General features: G+C 37.5%; 1 protein-coding gene across 2 annotated transcripts in view; it reads right to left on the reverse strand.

Annotated features, from left to right (window-relative positions):
• CHN1 (chimerin 1) overlaps positions 1 to 23,464 on the reverse strand; it is a 189,471-nt gene that overhangs the window by 124,412 nt on the left and 41,595 nt on the right. For both annotated transcript variants that reach the window (XM_058549294.1, XM_058549293.1), the window contains exons 2-3: positions 16,358 to 16,396; positions 10,080 to 10,135 (exon numbers count right to left, since the gene is read on the reverse strand). In XM_058549294.1, the coding sequence (XP_058405277.1) occupies positions 10,080 to 10,135; positions 16,358 to 16,396 (95 nt within the window). The remainder of the gene's footprint in view (positions 1 to 10,079; positions 10,136 to 16,357; positions 16,397 to 23,464) is intronic.

A 23,464-nucleotide genomic window follows, 5' to 3' on the forward strand; every position in this document is an offset into this window, starting at 1 on the left:
TATGGTTAAAAAAAAAAAGGCTTTTGAGTGATAGGTTGATTTTAAAATAGTTGGTTTTAATAATTCAGTACTACTACTCAGCATTTATAAAAAACGCTTTCCAGCTGCAAAGCATGTTACGTGTTAAATACGGGATCATCATAACACCCAAGAGATATATGAGCACGATAATCTTTGTTTTCATAGAATCAGAAGTTGAGCTATAGGCTGTGTCAGCACATAGTGGTGATCAGCAGTGAAGCTACAATTTCAATTAAAGTGCTTTCCTCCCACTCTTGTACCAAACTCGTACACTCCCACCTAGCAGAATATGTCCTCTAACACAGAGTTAAGTGTAAAACAAGTGCTTTTGTACCTCCCATGCATTCACTTAAGTCTTTATAAACACCTACTTATGTGTCAAGTACTGTTCAAGGCACCTGAGAAATACTGATCAACAAAACAGACCAAGAGCCCTACCTGAGGAAGGGAAGACAGCAATAAACATACTAAATAAGTAAACTATCTAGTCTGTTACAAAATGGAAAGTATTATGAAAACAAAGTAGAATAGGTAAAGATTGGAAATGATGGAGAGTGTCAAAGCACAATTTTAAGTACGGTGATCAGGATGGGTCTCATTGAGAAGGGAAGACTTGAGAAGACTTGAAGGATATGTAAGAATTAGCCACGTGGATATTAGAGAGAACATTCCAGAAAAAGGAGTTAGTGCAAGGGATCGGAGAGAGGAATACAGGTGGAGTACATGAGGAATAACAAGGCTGGTGTGGCTGAAGCAGAATGGGGGAGAGAAGAAGGGATGGGGAAATAGTAGGAGATGAACACAGCAAAACGAAGTGGATGGGAGACTCCACAGGGCCTTATAGGCCATTGTAAGGACTTGGCTTTTACTCTGAGTGAAATGGGAAGCCAATGCACAGTTTTGAGTAGAAGAGTGACATGATCTGATTAGAATTTTAAAAAGAACATTCTGTGATGAGAATAGACTACGAGGGGAAAGATCAGTTAAGAACTATTTCAGTTACACAACTGAGAGACTACTGTATGTTAGGGCAGAATAATTTACTATGACAAATCAACTTTTATATATAATAACTAGACACAATAGAAGTTTATTTCTTGCTTATATGACATTCCTGGATAAGTATTCAGGTCAGAAAGACAACTGTCCTACAACCAGATATCTTCCATCTTGTAACTCCACCATCTCCTTGTTGAGATCTCCTTGTTTTTATCTGAATCCAAGACGAAGGGAAAATAATAGGTAGAAAGTTTTAATGGGTGTGGCATTAAGTTCATTTCTATTCTACAAGAGAAAACTGACACACAGACATAACTATCTAAAAGAAGCTAGGGAAATTTAGTCTAGCCAGGTTTCCCAAGAAAGGAAGAATGGATTTTGGTGGGTATCCAGCAGTTTCCACAGTTCATACCTGAATGGTAGCTACGGAGATAGTAAGAAGTGGTAGGATTCTGGACATATTCTGCACATATTCTGCAAACAGACCCAACATGATTTCCTGATGGATTAATTGTGGGGTAGTGAGAAAGAAAAAAAAATTCAGGGATGATGCATGGTTTTTGATCTGGGTAACTGCAAGCAAGGAAGTGCCATCAACTGAGCTGTGGAAGGCTGTGGTAAAAGCAGGTTTGGGGACGAGGGCAAAGCTCAGTTCTGTCTTCCACACGTTGTATTAGAGATGTCTATTACACCTCCCAGGGAGGATGTAGAGCAGGCAATTGAGTCTACAGTCTGGAACGTTGGCAGAGAAGACTGGACTGGAAATATAAGTTGTATTAAAACCTAAACCCAGTAAGATCATCAGGGAGTAAACACAGGTCAAGAAGAAATGAGGATCAAGGACTGAGCCTTGGAGCACTAGATCAAGAGGTCAGAGAGAGAGAAGACGAACCAGCAAAGGAGACTGTGGAGACAGGAGAAAAACCAAAAGACCGTAATGTCCTGGAAATGAAGTGAGGAAAGTGTATCAAGGAGGAAAGCGTCCTTGCCTATGTCAAGAGCTGCTGACAGGATAAGCAAGAGAAGAACCGACCACTAGATTTAGCAAGGTGGAAGTCACTGGTGACCTTGAGAAGTGGTTCTCAAGGGTGATAGTGGGTAACAGCCTGACTGGAGAGGGTTTAAGAGAAAACGGGAGGAGCAGGATTGGAGACTGCAAGTACAGACAACACTTTCAAATGTTTTCGACAAAGAGGAGCAAAGAAATTGGGCCGGGCAGATGGAAAAAGTAGGGTTAAGAGAAGTTTTTAAGATGGGAGAAATAATAGGATGTTTGTGGGCTGATGAAAATGATCTTGCATAAAGAGAAAAACTGTTGATGACGGAGGAGGAGTGGCAGGAGGTGGGGGGGAATTGCTAGGATTATGTCTTTGAGTAGTTGAGAGGAAATGGGATCTAGCATAGTGGAGAGCTGGCTACCATCTATGATAATGGGCAAGAATGCAGACTATGTGGACCCAAATGCTGATAGGTGAGTAGATGTGGTGGTGGAAGTTCTCTTCTGATTGGTTCAATCAGGAGTAAAGTAGGAGACAAGATTATGACCTGAGAGGAGAGGGAGTAAGGTATTGGAGGTTTGAGGGGAAAGGAGAAGGGTGAAATGGATTAGGAAAGCGCAGTAGGACTCTCAGGGAGCATTAAGTACCAACTTGAGGTTCATAAATGTAACGCGAAGCCTGGTCAGCACTTTCTTTTTCTCCAGCCACATTCAGTTTCTTGGGAGTACGTGCAGAGCAGGCAGAGGTAGATTTAAACAGGGCTGTGGTTTTGCCAAGCAAGCATGACATGAGAGAGGGTCATGAGAGGGAGCTGACTGGTTCCCCAACATCTACTAGACTTTTCCCTCTCATTCAACCATGACTCTCTTGTCACCAAGTCCTGTGAATGCTACTGCTTTCCAGACGCCTGTTTCCTGTCTCTCTTGGCTATTCCCAGAACCAGTGTCTTATTCTATGCCTTTATCACTTTTCACTAGGATTACTGTAATCCCTTCTAAACCTGTCTTTTTGTCTCTAAAATGTCCACCCTTTCCCCGGCCCATCCTCCACACTGCAGTCAGAAGGTGCTTTCTAAGCCTAAATCTGATCACGTTTTTCTCCTGCTTAAAACACGTTCACTGGGGCCAGCCCGGAGGCACAGTGGTTAAGTGCACGCGCTCGGCTTTGGTGGCCTGGGGTTCGCAGGTTCAGATCCCGGGTGCGCACTGATGCACCGCTTGTCAAGCCATGCTGTGGTGGTGTCCCATATAAAGTAGAGGAAGACGGGCATGGATGTTAGCCCAGGGCCAATCTTCCTTAGCAAAAAAGAGGAGGATTGGCATCGGATGTTGACTCAGGGCTAATCTTACTCACACACACACAAAAAACAGGTTCACTTCCCACAGGTATGAGGATGAAGTCCAAACTCCTAAGCTTAGAACACAGAAGTCTGTATTAGTGCTGCCTGTTCAGCACTCTGCTCTCATCTGCCACTCTCCCTCATGTACTGTGCACTGGGCCACAGGAACTCCACACACATGTAAGGAGGTAAATGCCACCAACTCTGCTGCAATGGCTGATTTACTGCTCCATTCCCCACCTAGACAGTAAGCTCCTTGAGGAGAGGGGTCTTGCTTTATTTGACTTGAATCCTGAAGACTTAGCAGATAGCATTCTCTCACAGAATATCGGTTGAATGAATAAATATATACATGTCACAGAAAGAACTGGAGCCTCTCTAAGAGATACAGACATTAATACACACGTTTTTGTAAACCATGTAATAAGAGCATTGTGTTGCAAAATAAATTACACGACTCATTCACTCATTCAATAAACACTTAACAGTCTTTCTTGCACACCATAGCCAGGTGCTGGATATAATCCACTGTGGTGAGACAGGTAAGTAATGATTACAGGCAATTTCCTACTTCTATAACCAGATCTGAAGAGAAACTTTTTAAAAACACGTGCTAGCAAAATGTATATCAAATATACATCTAACTGGTATTGTGGCTAAAATTAGAGTACAATATAAAATATGTAACTTTCTCTACATTTCTCATTATGCTAACAGCCCTGATTTGAGTTTGGCGCATTTTGTCCAGCCTGAGTCAGCTTTAACCACCCAGCCTCGAAAAACACAACTGCGGTTGTTACAATAATGAGGAGCTATGCTCAAAACTGCTCTCCAGCTCCTGCAACACCAACTCCAAAAACGGGTCACACAGAGTAGACTTGGTTTTATGTGTTTAAAAGTTCTAACTACATTCCCACTGTTTGGCTGCCAGGAAAAAAAAAAAGTGTGTCCATTCCAAAGCCTCATGTTTAAGAATGGTCAAATATCAAACTGGTTTGATTTATATAGTATTAGTATGAATCAATTAAAGATACAGAACTTCTTTGATATCTCTATCTAAATATATATATTGTATGCCTATGCAATTTATACCTGTGTCTGTCTCTCTGTATACATACACACATGCACACACACACATATATACATTTACTTGAATTCAACCAGGTGTTTGACATAAACTAAGAAAATCATTTTTTACATAGTTAAAAATCACCTAAGGATATATTTTATATTTACTATGAACTGTATTTCACTGAATAAATTATATATTTATACATATCTATATTGCTACAGAGCTGTATAAACAAAAATATGTACCATTACTTTATGGGTGATAAGGGATTTCCAAGGGTAATTCTGATTCTATAAGACTTGCACTTTATGTGTTAACTTCAGAATTAACTCCACCGTACGATACAACTGCATCATAACAGTATTATTAAGAATCATTTTCAAGCTTTTAAGTATTTGCTTGGTTTCTAAAGCATGCCTAAAATACTTAGTTGTGGACCTGGACATCCTTCCCCTTAAAAGGATTATTTATATTTAAATTTCAAAATTTTCTCTTAACAACAGCCTTTAATAAAAAGCCTTCTATGTTTTAGCATTCACAATGACAAGTGGCAAGATTTTCTGAAATTAGAAAAAATGCATTAGTTATAATTTTACTTTCTGTCAAATTATGTTACTTCTTACTATTAGATATATTGTGTTTTAGCATTCTGCCTTCAATAATTTATGATTTGTTTGAACAGTTGAATAATGCAGGTTTTAAAATAAGGTGCTACACATCTTGGTCTCAAGAATGCTAACAGAAATTCAGCTGAGAAAGAGCAGAACATGAAGTTCATCACCAGAACTAAGGGCTTAGACCACGAGAGAAGGTCACAGACATGGCTAGTCACTACATATATGCTCCTTTGGGTGAGCATAATTCCACAGCCTCTGAATTAACAATCTGTGATACAATGCGACAGTTAGAAGAAAAGGGAATGGAAATGTGCACATAGAGAACAAATGGTCAGTTCTCTCTTTCTCACAACTGTAGTAATATCCTTAAAGCCACTGGATCCATTTTTATAATTATAATTAGCATCCATAGATAATTAATCACTTTTATTTAAAGAACCATCAACTTACCTATTGTATTAACTTTTCTCTTTTTCTCTCCACATTTCAGTGGTAATTAAATCCTGTTGCTTTTTCTCCTTTAAAACATTGCGGCCACTTAGTGCTTAATGTCCCCAAACCAATTCCTTAGTTAAATATTTGAGGTTGAATATCAGCTGGTTCCTCTCTACATTTTTATCCTTATTGTTCATCGCTCCCAAGAACCTTTAGCTCTTCCAAACCAAACATTTATCATCTAATCAAGACTAACACGGAAACTTTCTTTCTCCAAGAAGTATTTTTAGGTTAGCTCCGCCTCACTGATTAATCCTTTATTTTCACTTCAAATAGATATCTAAGTTATTTGATTGTTTTATAAGAATTTAATGGGACTGATGACTGCTCAAAATAAGTAGACCCTTAGCACTAGTGGCTTATAAATACTTTCGGTTTCTATATTTATAAATCTAATCACTAGAACCATATTGAGTGTGAATGTCATTTCTTTAAAAGGAAGCCACTTCCCCTATTTAGTAACTGCCCTTTAGTTATCACCTGGTGAAAACAGGAAGACACTGAACACTAGAGAGACTAGTCAAATACAGAAACAAGTTGTTATCATCACTAATTTCCAAAATAAATATACAGATTTCATGCATGCATAAATTAATCTTTATTAAGCAGTCAAACTTAAGTAACTAATAGAGCATCAGTTTCGAATAATGTGTGAGGACGGTTACAATCTGCAAGAAGAGCCAGTCCACAGTAAATCCTTTTGCACGTGGAGCAGCTTTCTGTGCCCACCAATTTGCCACTAGAATATGATTGCTAATTTCTTGTGAAAGAAAACTAACCACAGGGAAAATGATGAATAGATTCCTCAATTTAAGTAAGAAAATCTCAATTGTACCATTTGCTCTTCTGATTTCCCAATGTTTGCATGCCTTCCTTTAGCCAACAGCATAGAACATGACGGTCTAGGGTATGGCAGTATTCAGTCAACCACTTCACAGAACTAAATCAAGAGAAATCATTTGCAGAAACTCTAAGAGCCATCCACTCTCCTAGTAGTCCATGCTGTACCTTTGCATCAGGCAGATCACCAGAAGGCTATACACTTGGACCACATCGGCTTAGCCCTTTAAAAAGTAGCTTCACTGATTTGTTGCTCCATAATGTTGTGGCAACTGCTGTAAAAAACAACCATCAATCCACTTTTGCACAGGCTGTGAAACTACAATTGATCACTGCATATAACATCCATAAATGTACTCCACATAATAACCTACATGATTTTTAAAAAATAATTTAGTTCAGGTAAAAACTGGATCCTACTAGCCTTTCTGATCAGTACATAAGAGTTATGTACTTATTACTGTGATCCTCTTTCACACTATTATACTGATCCTCAATCAGCACTGCAATCAATTAGCATATTTGTTGTTTCTTTTTTATTTTCCTCACCTTTTCTTTTTTTATTCCTTTTATTACGTCTTCATTTGTGTGGTCTTAAATTCTTTTGAGAAAGGCAAAATATAGATATTTCTCATTAAGATAATTGTGTTACTAATACTTCTGGACTTTTCACAGAACTACTGCCAATATCTCACTTTCAGTTCAAATTTTAAAAGGTTGTGCCTGGTCAGAGTATAAAACAAAATAGAACATTTTATTAAATAGCATTTTAAAAAAAATTCTCACTACATGTAAAACTATTTCATCATCCTTGATCACAGCACGGTAGCAAGGAAATGCAATCACCAAGCACACACTCATTCCACACATACACTTATGCAGACTGGACATCTACATGTATTTGAATTGCAACAGGACATTTAAAAGATAGCGTCTTGAAATCTCTGCCTAATTTTGTAAATTGGTTCTCTTTTTTTGTGTGTATGAGGAAGATTAGCCTTGAGCTAACATCTGTTGCCAATCCTCCTCTTTTTGCTGAGGAAGATTGGCCCTGGGCTAACACCCATGCCCATTTTCCTCTACTTTATACGTGGGACGCCTGCCACAGCATTGCTTGATAAGTGGTGCATAGGTCTGCGCCCAGGATCTGAACCTGCAAACCCTGGGCCACCGAAGCGGAGCATGTGAACTTAACCACTACACCACCAGGCCAGCCCCTAAATTGATTCTCTTTATCACTAACTAAATAATTCCAGAGCTACTGGATGTTTTGTTAAATCAGATGTCACAATAACAAAATGCATTTCAACATTTTTTTAAACAATGGAGAAGCAATTCTTTTTAATAGTATATCATCTAAGAAAGTTATTATGATTCTATATTACCTAATATATACTCCATATTCAGACTTCTCCAATTGTACCTAAAATGTATATAGCTTTAAGTAGAGAGAGAGATAGAGACAGAGATAGAGAGATACATATCTAGCTCCAGGACCCTATCAAGGTGCATGCGTTGCATTTGGTTTGCATGTCTCTTTAATCTCCTTTATTTTAGAACAGTCCCACCCCTGTTTTTTCTTTTAGGAAAATGACATTATTTACAAGCCTAGGACAGCTGTCTTACAGAATGTACGCATTCTGGATTTGTCTGATTCATACTTCATAAATAGATTTAAGTTAAACATTTTTGGCAGAAATACTATATGTGACGTTGTATATGTCTCACTGCATCACTTCAGGAGACACATGTCAGTTTGTCCCATCACAGATAGTGCTAAATTCGATCACCTGGCTAAGAATGTGACTGCCAGATCTCTCCACTATAAAGATGTATTTTTCTCTTTGCAATTCACAAATAATTGGTGAGACCGTATGAATATCCTGTTCACCTGCAATCTTTCACTCAATGGTTCTAATATCCAATGACGATCTTTGCCTAACTCAATTATTATTAGTGTAAATCAGTATCATTCTTTCTATATTTTTAGCCACCATTCTATTGTAAAGAGCAACTTTACATTTTCCCCCTTCTTTTTTTTCTCTTTGTACTGGGCTAGGTTTTTTTTTTTCTTTTAAGTATCATTATGGACTTATAGATTCCCTTTTCATTCAATGTACTATAATTCATTACTATCATTATTCTTTTTGATGTCAAATTGTCCCAAATTTTGCCTGTGGAACCCTTCAAGTGGGCTGTTATGTCTTTTTGACATGTTCCCATCCGTTTTTGAGCCTTTCTTGCTTTCTGACATAACAAAATGTTCCAGGATCTCTCTGTCCATGTTCTGGGATGAGGACGTTCTCTAAGGAGCACTGGCTCCTTTTAGTAGGAAACAGTGCTCTATCCTATATTACACACAAAATTATTTTAGAATTACTACACAAATACCATTAACAACAACAAACTACTAAGTAGGATTAAAGATCTTTTTGTAGGTTATGGTTCTTAAAATATTTCCCTCTAAGTTTGTACAGTCAGAATAATATGTTTAAAAGCTACTTAATTTTTGGTGATCATGTCATAAATTTGTTAAGTTCATTTGTTTCTATTTGTGTTCAGTTTTAGGGTTTGCTTTTTTATCATTTTTATTTAATTGTGTTGTATGAATATGTGAAATATTTGCATAGTTCACAAGTCACAACTATATAAAAACACATCCTTAGAGAAGTCTCACTTCCATCCTTAACCCCTCCACAGTGCTCCTCACCCGCTCCTTATGGTTAACTTTACACTGGTCTCTGGGTTAATCCTTCTTGTGTTTCTCTTTTGCAAAAATAAGCTTTGTTTTTTTTCTTATTTTCCCTTCCTTATTACTAAAAAAGGATCATAATTACTATACACACATTTTATATCTGGAAATCATTCCATATCAGCTCACAGAAATCTTCCTTATTCTTTCTAGTATTACAGTTGAGTCAGTCAGTCTCCTGTGGACAGACATTTAGGTTTTTCCCAATATTCTGCTATCACAAATAATCCTACAACGACAAACTCTGAGCATATGTTATTCTATATCTGTACAGTAATTCATCAGGGTAAATCCCTGGCATTTGGACTGGTAGGTCAAAGGGTAAATGCAGGTATAGTTTTGTTAGATATTACAAAATCCTCATCACGTTGTAGCACTTCACATTCCCATCAGCAATATATGAGAGCGTCTGTTTCCTCACAGTCTTATCAACTAAGGATATCCTAAGCTTCTGAACTTTTGTCAATGTGAAAGGGGAAACTGGCTCTCCATGTATTTTAATTTGCATTTCCCTTATTATTAATGAAGTTGAACATCTTTTCATATATTGTCATTTAACATATCTTTTTTGGTGAACTGTCCATGTCTTTTGCCCATTTTTTAAATCATGATTTAAATCTTTTTTTAATGGAAAAATTACTTCAACAATGGTACAATGATGCCTTCAAACTTTGCTTTAAAAAGAATAAAACATAAAAAATGGAAGAAAAATGTATGAATTAACTGAAAAAGAATACAACATCACTTAAAACTACGCTGTCATATTCAAACAGTCCATTAAGAAGCAGCAGTTATTTCAAGTGAGAAGAATGTTAAGAAAAATGCATTCAAGTTACAATTTTAGGATGCTAACTAGCATAAACGGTTAATCCCACAAATAACCGAGCCACTCAGGAAAGTCAAAGGATTGAGAGACATTTTGTTGTAACCGTTTCACCACGCTCACCTCATTAGTACAGGTAATTCTCCGAGGATGCGGGGCTTCCTGCTGCAGCTGATACACTGCGAAGGCAGAAAGTAAAAGATGTCAGTGTCTCTTACGCAGAACATCAGCCTATATTAGGAATCACAAACTGGCTGCTTTCTTATGTTTACAATAAAACTGTGGTGCAGTCCCACTTTTTATTATATTAAAATTTGTTATAAACAAAGCCAAGAAAGTAAACCAAACTAAATTTAGAGAAAGCCCAGGAGCAAGCACAAACAGAAAAATCATAATCCACACAAGCGTCTTTTTACCTTACAACCAATCACTACTGGATATTTGGCTCTGTTTCCCATAATCTGGTCATTCATTTTCCCTAATTTTTGTGGATGTATTACATAAAGCATGTCTCTGATATAAACAAATAATGGTTACATATTTTCAAAGCACACTATTAAGTGTCAAACTTGAAATGAAATTTAGGATTTATAGGCTAGAAGTAACAGATATGCTGTTTTTCTCCCATTTTTATATTGTGAACATCTATCTTCAAAGATAATCTCCCCTAAAAACAAAATTTCTGAGTCAAAGTTACCACTACTGCTTCAACTAGGGCAAATGCAGCAAAAGAAAGAATTCTGGTACTGATATAACTTGCCGAGGAGAGGATAATTTTTAGGGTGTCTGAAAACGGATCAGTGAAAATTACACTGATACCATGACATTCTAGCCTCGTCAGGCTTTTTGATTTGAAATGAAGAAAGAATGAATACAATGTGTGGTTATCAGAGAAAGTACGTTTATATATGTCTAAGTTTACCTCTGGGAGGGAATTTTTTTTCTATTTCTACATATATAATCACATATAATTAAATTTAAGACCATATTTAAATACTTAAGACATTTTGTCAACATAACATAAAACTACCCAGACATCTGAGGTTGTCAGATAAAGAATGACTAGATTTCAACTGGATATCATTATATAGACTCCATCTCTGACCATATTCATTCATACATATCATAGGAACATATATAAATATATACAATTAGATAATATATATAACTAAACCACATATATGTATATACACAATATATATACTGAGAACATCCACAAACACACATCACTGTTCTGTATTGCTGTGTAAAGGCGATATAGCATTGTGGCTAAGAATTTGAACTCCTGAACCAGACCACCTGGGGTCTGAACACTGGGGCTCTGCCAGTAACACTGCATACTGTGCCTTAGTGTTCCTCATTTGTAAAATGGGGATAATAGTTTCTATTTCATAGATTACTGAAAGGATTAAATAACTTACGATACATAAAAGACTTAAAATAGTCCCTGGCACATAGTACACACTCAAAGATTAGCTATTATTACATGTAGGTGACTGATATTAATACATAAAATTCTTTACAATAATATTTGGTTACCAGGATGCATCTTGAGTTTATCACCAAAACATAACACCATGGTAATGCTATAATTTAAAAGGTACTGAGAAGATACAGACTTACTGTTCAAAAATCAAAACCAAAGCACAGTCTCAGTTAATAATGTTTGAAATTTTACTGATAGAAATGTATTCCTTTGCCTTTTCTTCCTGGTTGCAAAAATCTCTAACAGAGGTAATAAGTTAAAATAGTTTTAGATACTCATATTTTATTGTGAGAGTTAGTTTTTCAAAAATATGCCTGTGAATACATTTTTATAGATTAAAGAGATGATATGAAGGGAGTAATTCTGAGATGGGGAAGGGAAGGAGGAAAGCACTGAAACCAAACGTGTCTGGTCCCGACAGTGAGAGTACATGTGTATCACGCAGAGATATGTGTAAATCTCCATCCTCCCTAGAGAAGCCCAAACATGACTTTCAAAAAGGGAGGATTCTTCAGGGCCATTCCTTCATATTGGTAACTGTATAAGACGTGAAAATTCAGTTCACATTTCTGCTTTGATCAGTTAATTCTCAAAAGATCAGTTGTTTTCCTTTATCAAGAAAATGCTTTGGAAAGTGCTGTCCTCTATGGAAACTCAATTATGAGAATTGAGTGGTAGTCAAGAAGGACATTAAAAGTTACTAGAGAAAGCAAAATGTTGATTTTGATTCAAAGTACAAACACTGTGGTATCTGGTTATCATCAGAAATGCAACTACCTACTCAGTAAGCAAACATTAAGATAAGCCAGTGTGAAAAAAGGAGTAACAATATTGTCACATGAGAATTTCACCCTTTGTTTTAATCAGAGTTTCAAAGGGAACAGTTCTGTTTCACAGAGAGAAGAAATTTTTAGACAAACGCCGCCTCACTGGCTACCAATGGTTAGTCTATTATAAATAATACATAAAGTGGGCCTTTGGATATTATATAACTGAATATAACATACGAATTCAGGGAACACCTATCAAAAGGATCATTAAAAAACTATACATAGTAATAAAGACTAATTAATTCAGGCCCTTCTCAATTTAGAATTTTTAGTAATTTAAACTGGAACTCAGCTGAAATTTAAATTGCACAATCATTAAATGATTCACCAAAAATTAATAGTTAAATTCAAGATGAGAAGATATATAATTTAAAGTAGTTAACACTTTTCAATCATCTTAGAAGTGTCACTGCTTATATATTTATTAATGAATTTCTCAGTACTCAGAGACAATACATTGTTAATCAAGTTCAGAAATCACAAGTTGGTATCTTGAGGTCAAAACTGGCTCGCAAGTGTTTTGCTTGCTGTTTTCTAAATTTAAATTTGTTTTTAACATTTAAAAATTAAGAGATTTAACAACAACCAAAGCAGAAGAGAATTCCAGCTTCTCTTGAAAAATCAGCAGATGTGACAACATCAGACCCAGAGTTTTAAGTGACCACAATAAAATGGAGCTAATTACGAGCTACTCCCTACAGACAGGGCACCCATGCTCTACTTTCTCACAGTCACCCCCACCTGACTCGCTTGCCTCATTTATTACATGTTAGGCCTCTGTTTTAATTCAAGCAATATGTATCTAAAAGCAATAAAACTATTTATTTAAAAAGAGTGACCTCAACTTAGACTTCTTGTTAATTCTATTTTCCTATTGGTTTGTACTTGTAAGGTCTTAGAATTACATTTCCACAAACTCAAGTGAACCAAAATCAGAAAGCAGAACAGAGGCATGGGTGAAATAAGTTTCTTAAAGGATCACAGTAAAAATAAGTTTCTTATAGACTCTCATTGTGAAAAGCTATTCAGATCCCACCATGCTAAAGACAGAAAAAAAAACCTTAACATGCTGCGTCTCGACATTAAAATTTAACTGTCCCCTTTAGTTTTATAGATTTAATACATAATAAGTGAACAACCAGAACATTCTGAATAGTTTTTGTTCTGCTTGTACCTCCCTATGTGGACTGACATATCTGATTTCTTAAAAATCTCAATCCATTTAGATTTCACTACCATTTTGAGAAATTTTTTTTAATTACAAAAATTAAAGTCACATCACAGAGAAGATGATGACTGCATTACGGTCTGTCAGTCCCTAAGACTGTCTTTAATTACAAAAATTAAAGTCACATCACAGAGAAGATGATGACTGCATTACGGTTTGTCAGTCCCTAAGACTGTCATAAAATTTACTGCCAATTATCAGTTCTAAACAAGACATACGTAGGTCTAGACTCGGAATTAAACAAAATGGCTCAATTATTAAGGGTACTGGGCAGGGCCTACTACCCCAGTTATTTAAAATTCCAGTCTCGGGGCCGGCCTGGTGGCGCAGTGGTTAAGTTCACGCACTCTGCTTTGGCAGCCTGGGGTTCACTGGTTCGGATCCCAGGCGCGGACCTTAGCACCGCTCATCAAGCCATGCTATGGCGGCATCCCATATACAACTTAGAGGAAGATGGGCACAGATGTTGGCTCAGGGCTAATCTTCCTCAGCAAAAAGAGGAAGACTGGCAACAGATGTTAGCTCAGGATCAATCTTCCTCACCAAAAAAAAAAAAAAAAAAAATATTCCAGTCTCTACTGATGAAATAAGGGTGTCAATGGGACGGGACTGTCAGTCTTTAAAATTTTTCCCATTAAAATGCACAGACTTCTAAACAGATGAACTTTTTAGGGTACTATTAAGACATATCTTACCGGAGATTATCTACAGCTAGCGGAATATAAAACTGCAAAACTGTCTGATAATGGCAAAGACCAAACAAACAAACGAAAAGCAAATTAAAAAACTCAACCTAAATCATAATTTTTTCTAGGATCAGAATTTTGACAAACACATTTAACAATGTGTATGATCATCATAGCAATTACTTCCATATTAGAATGCAATTTTTACATGTTTTCTTATTAGTTAAAATTTGCACATATTCACATTCTTGGAAGACAATACCATGATTTTATAAGAAAAATTGACATGACCAGTTTTAAAAATGAACCTTTCCACTTGGCTTTAACATAGGTGAATCATAAAATTTCCTTGAATTGGTAGTTTTTTCACTTGATGGTAAGATTAAAAGTCTATTCTAATAATTTCCTCCCTGTTTCTACTATTAAAATGATGGGGGGGTGGCGGGAACTCAGGCACTGAAGTTACTAAAAGAAACTATAAGACTTAGTGGCAGAGGGGCCGGCCCCATGGCTTAGCGGTTAAGTGTGCGTGCTCTGCTGCTGGCGGCCCGTGTTCGGATCCCCGGCGCGCACCGATGCACTGCTTCTCCGGCCATGCTGAGGCGGCGTCCCATATACAGCAACTAGACGGATGTGCAACTATAACATACAACTATCTACTGGGGCTTTGGCGAAAAAAAGGAGGAGGATTGGCAATAGATGTTAGCTCAGAGCCGGTCTTCCTCAGCAAAAAAAAAAAAAAGAGGAGAATTAGCATGGATGTTAGCTCAGGGCTGATCTTCCTCACAAAAAAAAAAAAAAAAAAGACTTAGTGGCAGAAATGTCACCAAAAAAGGAAACATGCCACTTTTTTAAAAAAAACAAATGATAGCTACTGTAAGACATCTGAAGATACAGAAAATACAAATTGCATATATTACACTTAGTAATCAATATTCTTCAGGGGGGAAAATAACCACCATGATTCAATAGCAGCCTGAGGCTTCATAAAAGCTCTGATATAAAAATGTGCAAAGTGCAAGTCAGAGCAAAGGGAACAAAGATAAACTGAAACTAGAAAATGCAAAGAAGAATTTTAAATAGACTGGCTGCCAACGAGATTATGAGACAAAACCTTTTGGAGGTAAAGAACATTACTCATTTTTATACATTCTTTGAACTATACTCCCCAGAAACAAAAAGGCAGCAGCAGGGGTAGGGGGAAAAGCATCCACCGCAATATTTTTAGAGACTGTTCCTATTTTGCTTACTATAATTAGCCCAAAGTAGCAACCTATTAAAACTATCTATTGTTCTGGGAACACAAAATCAACAAGAATCTGAATTGCTGCTCCTTCTGTCAGCAAATTTCAGCAACTTACAAATATCAAAATTTAGAATAACATTTACAAAGATGTTAATAATGTATATTTAAAGCACACGTTTCTTAGGTGAGCTTACCCAACTCTATAGACAACAAATAAAAACTTACAGTACCAGTTTCTGCAATAGTGCATTCGTGGATTTCTTTTAAAACTACTTTGGTTATATTAACCCTATTTCCACTTTTAAAAAATCTGAACTATCTTTTACTTGATGAAACAATATTCTCTAGGAAACAAGGAAGGGGAAAAAAAATAAAGCACTAAGAACCCAGACTCTTTGAAGAAATTTTTATTCTAACGCAAAGTTTAAAGAGTAATACAGAATTCAAACGTCTCTCTTTTATATTTGGGAAAGCAATTGCCTAAAAAAAAAACAAGACACTTCTTTTGCCTCTTTTCACCCATTCATTCTATCAAGATGGCCTTCTGACATCATCATTTATATATTCCTTTTTCATATAAATAATCAGGATCTGAGAACAATTAGATTGCTTGAATTTTCAGCTAGCTTCTCCTCGAATTAGTTTTATCAGCCATTGTCAATAAGAGGTCTCAAGTTGAATATGGAATTCCATGCAAGCTCTGAGGGATGAGATGCATTCTAGACACGCAAACCACACAAAGACTTGGTAGAAATACTCCTGTTTCCTCACAATTACTTCTATGCTATTGCCAAATCCTGTTGTGAACTAACTTTTCAGTAACGGAACAAAATGGAATGAACCTTCCTAACTAATGATTCTAACATTTTTATATTACTTATAAAGCACTATAACCCACCCAATTTAAAATTATTTGTATACTTACAGTAAGATTTCCAAATAGGAGGTCTATATTCATCTGTATCTGAAAGAATAAACATCAAATTAACATTACTGAATATTTATATTTTAAATGAGATATTTTAATTATTAATTCATTTAATATATATTTGTTGAGGTCTATTTGTGCTAGGCATTGTGCTAGGCACTAAAGGGCATTCAAAGGTTTTTTAGTCTTGGTCCTTACTTTCTTGGAGTTCAGTTTCACAAAGATGTTCAAAGAAAGTTATTATAGTTATTCAAATGCTTATCACATAAAAACATCCAAGTTAATTTTTACCGCTGACACTCATTTCTTATAGTCACCGAGGCACAAGTCAATAAAGTCTTTGTTTCTTTGGGCTTAATTCCATGATTATTTCATTGAAAGATCCCTAAAATCATTGGAATTTTTCTTTTTCAGTCAAATTGACCAGATAATTTTAATCCTCAAAAGCGTATTTCTGTATTTCCCCCCCTCGCATTTGGGGGATTCCAGTGTAACTGGTTTTCCCTAACATCAGGAGAGAAGAGCAGCAAGGTGCAGATCTCAGTCCTCATACATCCTGGACAATCAAAGCCAGGAAATGAGAAATACTCCAATGGAAGAGAGTGTATCCAGGGAGCCACAAAGAACATGAGGCAAACATCTGCTCTTCAAGCCCATTTCCCCTCACTCTGCTTGAGTGCAGATGTAGGAGACAGTGTGAAGCGGCAGTGGAAAGAAATGGAAACACAAACACATGAGGGAGATGGAGGAATTAGAGAAAGGAGAGAGGCCAGTGTGGTGTGGCTTCTCATCAGGAGTGCACAGCTGAGGAATAACTTTGCCACCCAAAAGCCTTGCCCGCAAGGCCAGGTAGCCAAACCAGCAGACACAGCATTTTGGTGTGGGAAGGTGCGGCCAGCCACATCACCTGGCTCTGCTGGCATCCAACATGAACCCATTAAGGAATCTGATGCTAAAAATCTTGGTCTCCAAGGAGGCAGGAAAATTCCTGGAACGTTCATTGAGAAGGCGCAATCTAGCATATGTAGCTCAAGTAAAAATGGTCATAGACTCAAAACGTTCAGCCTCCAACTCCCAACCTTAAAATGCAACCCCACACTTCATTTATGATGTGTTATCATAAACCACACAAACACTCTGAGTAAGAGGGCTACAGCAAAACTACTAATGATAGGTGTAAGAACATAAAAGAAAATCCTAAGTCATGTAGAAAATGCTCGACACCCAGTAGAAGTGTTCGAATATGTTTTCTCAAAAAAACAAATAAAAGATTATATGAATAAATGAATGATGGATGAAGGAATCCAGCAAATACAGTTGACCCTCATTATTTGTGGTAGTTACATTCTATAAAGTCACCACAAACACTGAATTGACAAATACTGAACCACTGCTCCTGGGGAAAACCAAGTTAGGTTCCTACGAGCCTCTGGACATTTTCATCATCCAACCAATACACAGCCTTATTTCATGTGTGTTTCTGTTTAAAGACACTTTACTTAGTATATATTGTTGATTCATTAACACTGAACTCATGGCCACCAGCATTATAATGCATGCCTGAGTGAAGCTTATCTAACACATTTATTTTCTCCACAAGATACATCACAGCCTTCTTGCACTTAGAAACACCAGAGAGCACTTCAGCAGTATGCTGAACAAGAAAATCACCAATAAAAAACACACAAAAATGCGGCACTAAATAGACTATGAAAAAAACACTGTTTTCAGTATGAGAGCTGAAACAAAGAAGGCAGCGAGTCGCCTGGTTCAACCTCAGGTGGGAATCTGTGGGTCATGCAACTCAAATATTTTGCCACTCTATGAATGCTGGCAAATGACCATGAAAGTGTCACAGGTATTTATTTTAGGGTTACAAATAAATGCTAGCGAGTAAGTAAACTTGCAAAAGCAGAATCGTGAATAATGAGGATTGACTGTACATGAATGAGCAATTATTTAGGAAAACTGCCAACTCAGGTGAATTCACCTAGTAATGACATAAAGTTAGGATGAAATACGACCTTCCCACAGTGAAACACAGATACATACATATTTACTTTGCTAGGATGTGTGTGTGTGCGTGTGTGTGTTCGGGGGGGTTAATTATGTTGAGGTTTGTCTTAATAAGTAAATTATAATTAATTCAATTATATATTTTTACTACTAGGAAAATTTTGCCTGTAAGCATTCAAATTATTTTGTGATTTCTCTGATGACATATGAACACTGTTATATTGTCATTCAATCCTAAATTGGTTCAGGGTTAAACGGGAGAGTGTATATTCACTCTCTCGGCACTAGCCCATATTCCATGTGCATCTCGGCCTCTTGCCAGGGTCTGAACAGCACAAGCTGCAGAGACCAGGCACCTCCTGACCCACCGTGTGGAAGTCAGCATGTGTGGTCAGGAAGCCAGAAGGCCCTCAACCAGCCTGGGACCAGTGTAGTAAAGAATTTAACCTTGTTCCAAAAGAGGTCTGGCTTTTGCCCTTGGCTCCTAAGAGAGAGTTTTCCTTGCCTAGGAACCTTGGGCTAGTCAGAGTAACAATATGACTTAGGTGGGGCTTTGGGTCACACAGTATAATCAATCAACCATGTCTACGTAATAAAGCCCTAATAAAAACTGAACTCAAGGCTTGGGAGAGCTTCCTCGGTTGGAAATACTCCACGTGTATTGTCACACATCAATGCGGGAAGAGTATGCATACTGACTCCACAGAGAGAACACAAGGGAAGCTCCACGTTTCTCCTGGACCCTGCCTTCTACGTACTTCTTCCCTTGGCTGATTTTAATCTGTAACCTTTCCCTGTAATAAACCATAACAGCGTTTAGTGAGTTCTGCGAGTCCTTCTAGAGAATTATCGAAACTGAGGGCGGTTTGGGGGAACCCCCTCCAACTTGCAGTTGGTGTCAGAGGTGAGGAAAGGCTTCGGGACAGTGCCCTCTAACTTCGTAGTTGGCCCTAACTCCTTGCAAACCCTATGCAAAGCCTGTACCTGAGCAGTGAGGGCCTTCTGGACTTGCACTTTGGAGAAGGTGAGAGAGAAAGAGGCAAATACTTAAAGTCCTGTCTCTGGGGAATTATGTATCTAGTCCTAGACAGGGTTTTCTTAGGGGAACATCAACCTTTACTTGCTGTGTGACTTTAGGAAATTTACTACCTCTCAGAATCTTAATTTCTTTATCTATAAAATAGAGTTAACGGTCTCATCTAAAATGGGAATAGTAACAACACAGGTCTGTTGTGTGGATTAAATTATGTATCATACATAAAGCACCTTGCACTCAGGAGACCTTTATTAAATGAGTACCCTCTCCTGCTTTTACCAAAAGTGAATTTAAAAACACAATGATATTACCATATTAGCCTCAGGCCATTGTTAATGATTTCAGCCGTGCATTTTCTTCTTATTATTTTGTTCTTCCCTGTACATCTAGCTACTCTATTATAGAAGACTTTATTTAAGATGCTACAGATAACAATTATGTGGCCAAATAACCAAGAAATACTGTGAGAAAAGTCTGAGTTTCCTTTAATATTAAAACAATTCTAATTACTGACATTTAAGAGCACAGTTTCAGTTTTAGAAGTCTTTTCCTAGCAATCCAGTTTTTGCTGATGGGGGCATAAACTGGCACAACCTCTCTGGAGAGCAACTGGCAATAGCTATCACAAGCCTTTACAAGTGTGTAACACACAGCTGTTAAGGCAGAGCTTAAATGAGATGCTCTTGGAAGGGGAACATTTAAAAATTAGGACAGTCTTTCTTATGTTTAGGGGTAGAGACCTCAGGTTACCTTGGCATGGATCTTTCTGTTGACCATGTTAGGCAAAGGGCGGGCACCACTGTCCTCAGAACTCAGAGGAAAGGGGCCCATTGGGAGGGGAAGTTGATGGCTTAGAAAAACATGCCTCAACCTCTTGATATGTATAATTAGTTGCTAGAGTCGGGGAGACCAATTCTCCAGTACCCTAAATCCTTCTGGAAGAGAAGAAACATTACCACAATCTTCGATTCCTCAGATTCAAAGTTAGGGAGTTCTGCCACAGAAGAAACACACAGCCCAAACCAAGTTCCGCTGCCAAGAAAAGGCAGAGAGACTCCTGAAATAAAATGACTTTTGAAGATGGATTAACTGAAACTGGTGAGCTAGGGTCACCAAAGGGCTTATGGGTTTATTAGTGAAGGCAGATTCCGGCCCAGCATGATGCCAGAAGTGTCTCTGACCTCAGCCTCCTGGCGCACTGAATCCTTGAATATAAGCAAGGATTACATACTGCAATCCTGACCTCCAACTGGGGTCACCTCTTTGACCTGGGCCAGGTCTGACCAAAAAGGGCATCCTAGCAGTAGTTAGACAAGCAACTATCAACAAACAATACAAGGCTGGTCTTCAAAACTGACAGAAAGTGATACAGAGAATGAAGATACACAGTGTACTATTATACTGTAGTTCTCTTTGGGGCATTTGGAAGAGGATGGACCACCCTGGGACTGAGTAAGCGTCCCGGCATTCAGACTTGGAGGAGGAGACCACCTAAAGAGGAAGATACCTGCTAATTAGGGCACTGATTAATAGAAAAATATGGGAGGCTCCCAAATTTACGTAACAGGTCATGTCAGTTCCTTCTGCATACCTTTTGACCCAGTAGTTCTACTTCTAGGAATTTATTGTAAAATAATTAAGGATGTTAGGAAAATATTAATACAGAATAATACTACCGCACTATTACTTTTAAGACTAAAAAACTGGATTCAACTTAAATGCCCAAAAATTGGAAACTGATAGAATCAATTACGATATATTCCAGTTTGAAGACACCTTGACTACATCAAAAGGACTTCACCTTTTAATGTTAGAAAGTCTATTCTCTTTAAATCTTTTAAACCAGTGGCTCTCAAACTTTCTGGTTTCAAAGACCTGGATTCTAAGGAGCTTTTAGTATCTATCGATATTAACCATATTAGAAATTAAAACAAATTTTAATTGTATTTATTTGTTAATTTACGAAAAAATAATAAACCTATGATATCATAACATTTTTATGAAAAATAACTATTTTTCAAAACAAAAATTTTTTTTACATTTTGTAAATCTCTTTAATGTCTGGTCTAATTGAACACAGCTGGATTCTCATATTTGCTTCTGTATTCAATCTGTTGTGATATCACATGCCATGTACATTATGGAAGATTCAACTAGATACCAAGAACGAATGAGAGTGAAAAGGGCCAATAATGTCTTATTATTATTATTAAAATAGTTTTGACTTTGTGGAAACTCTGAGAAAACTTGGGGGCCCCCAGGGGCTCCCCAGACTTACTTTGAGAACAGCTGTTTTAAATCATGATTTCCTTGGCATGTCTAGGATATGGAGTAAGGTGAGGTAAGATACATTTCCTCTAACAGAAGAAATATAAAAGTCAACTAAGAAGAGACCATAAGAGGAAATCATGAGTTCTTTTAGCAGTTCAAAGTCCTTCAGCTTCTTCAAAGGAAGTTATCAAGGGCCAATAACACCAGACGTCTGTGATCTGCCTTCAGCTGGAGGTCTCAAGGGCTCCTCTCATCACCTCGTTTTGATTCTGTCAGAAAATCCACCCAGACCAGGCACATAAATGTGACAGACTTCCATCACTAGAGCTTGATTGAGAATGACAGCCAGACAACATATGACTCAGCGACAGCTCATCCTAAAACCATCTTAAAAAACTCAGGGACAGCTGCTTAAAATAATCTTAGCATGGTATGGATGAGTGTTTAAATTAAGAACACACCCACAAAATCCATTAAAAGATTTTCTCCATTGCCTTTAACTGTCAGTAATACTTTTCATATCTACACAAAAAATAATTTTACATAAATTTCAAAGTTATGCTGGCATACAGAAATGTTGAAATAATCAGAAAGTTTCATTCATTCAATAAATATGTATTAAACACTTTCTATGAATAAGAGTGTTAGTTACAAGGTGGGTCCAGATATCGTTTATGCCTTCAAGGGCAGTAAGGAAAATAAGATGGGTGTTATTATTTACAAACAAGGTAATACAATAAGAGTAATACATAAGAGTATAATAACCATCATCTTGTCAAAATGTCTGACAAGAATAGGGCCCCAGTGAGTATTTGCTGAACTGATGAAAGAATGGAAGGAAAGAAGGAATTACCTTTGGCCAGAGTGTCAAGAAAGACAAACCAGAGGCGGTATCATCTGACAAGGGCTCTCAACGATGGATGATTTTTAGTCAAGGGGCTAAGGGAAGGAGACTGGAAGGAAGAGGGAGAACAACATTCTAAAAGAAGGAACACAGTGAATAAGGGCACAGAAACAAGAAAGTTCAGGAAGTGTTTGAGGAACTGCATATAATGCAAAGTGGCTGAAATAAAAGACGTTGAAGGGGCCAGCCCAGTGGCACAGCGGTTAAGTTCCTGCACTCCACTTTGGCGGCCCAGGGTTGGCAGGTTCAGATCTCGGTCTCAGACCCACACACCACTCATCAAGCCATGCTGTGGCGGCGTCCCACATACAAAATAGAGGAAGATGGGCACAGATGTTAGCTCAGTGACAATCTTCCTCAAGCAAAAAGAGGAAGATTGACAACAGATGTTAGCTGAGGGCCAATGTTCCTCACCAAAAAAAAAAGCATGTTGAAGAAAACTTGAGACTCAGGCACTGGAGGGAACCAGGGCTGAGTTGTCGAGGGAACATCCATAAGTAATGCACCATGTGTTTTTCTCCACTTTGTACTTACTTCCCATTAAACACTCAGACGTCTGAGAGCAATACTGTAGCAGGGCCCAGGTCAAGTCTCACAAGTCAAAGAAAACAAGCCAGGCAGAGGGAAGGCCAAAGGTAGAAGAAACAGCAAGCAAAACTGATGGAGCAAAGCCTTAGAGGAGGGAGAGAGTAATGGGCTCAAAAATCACAGGTGGTAGGCAAGACCTGGGAAAGTGGAGGCACAGCTCTATGTCCAAACAAGTGGGAGAGTAAGAAGACAGGTTCGGTTTGAGACATTCTCCTCTGTGACTCTAAGCAAAAATTTAAACAAATAAATTCAGAAAAACGAAAGAAAAACATGAGATCTTTAAACTATA

The sequence above is a fragment of the Diceros bicornis genome, chromosome 10, assembly GCF_020826845.1.
Source record: "Diceros bicornis minor isolate mBicDic1 chromosome 10, mDicBic1.mat.cur, whole genome shotgun sequence".
Classification (NCBI taxonomy): Eukaryota; Metazoa; Chordata; class Mammalia; order Perissodactyla; family Rhinocerotidae; genus Diceros; species Diceros bicornis.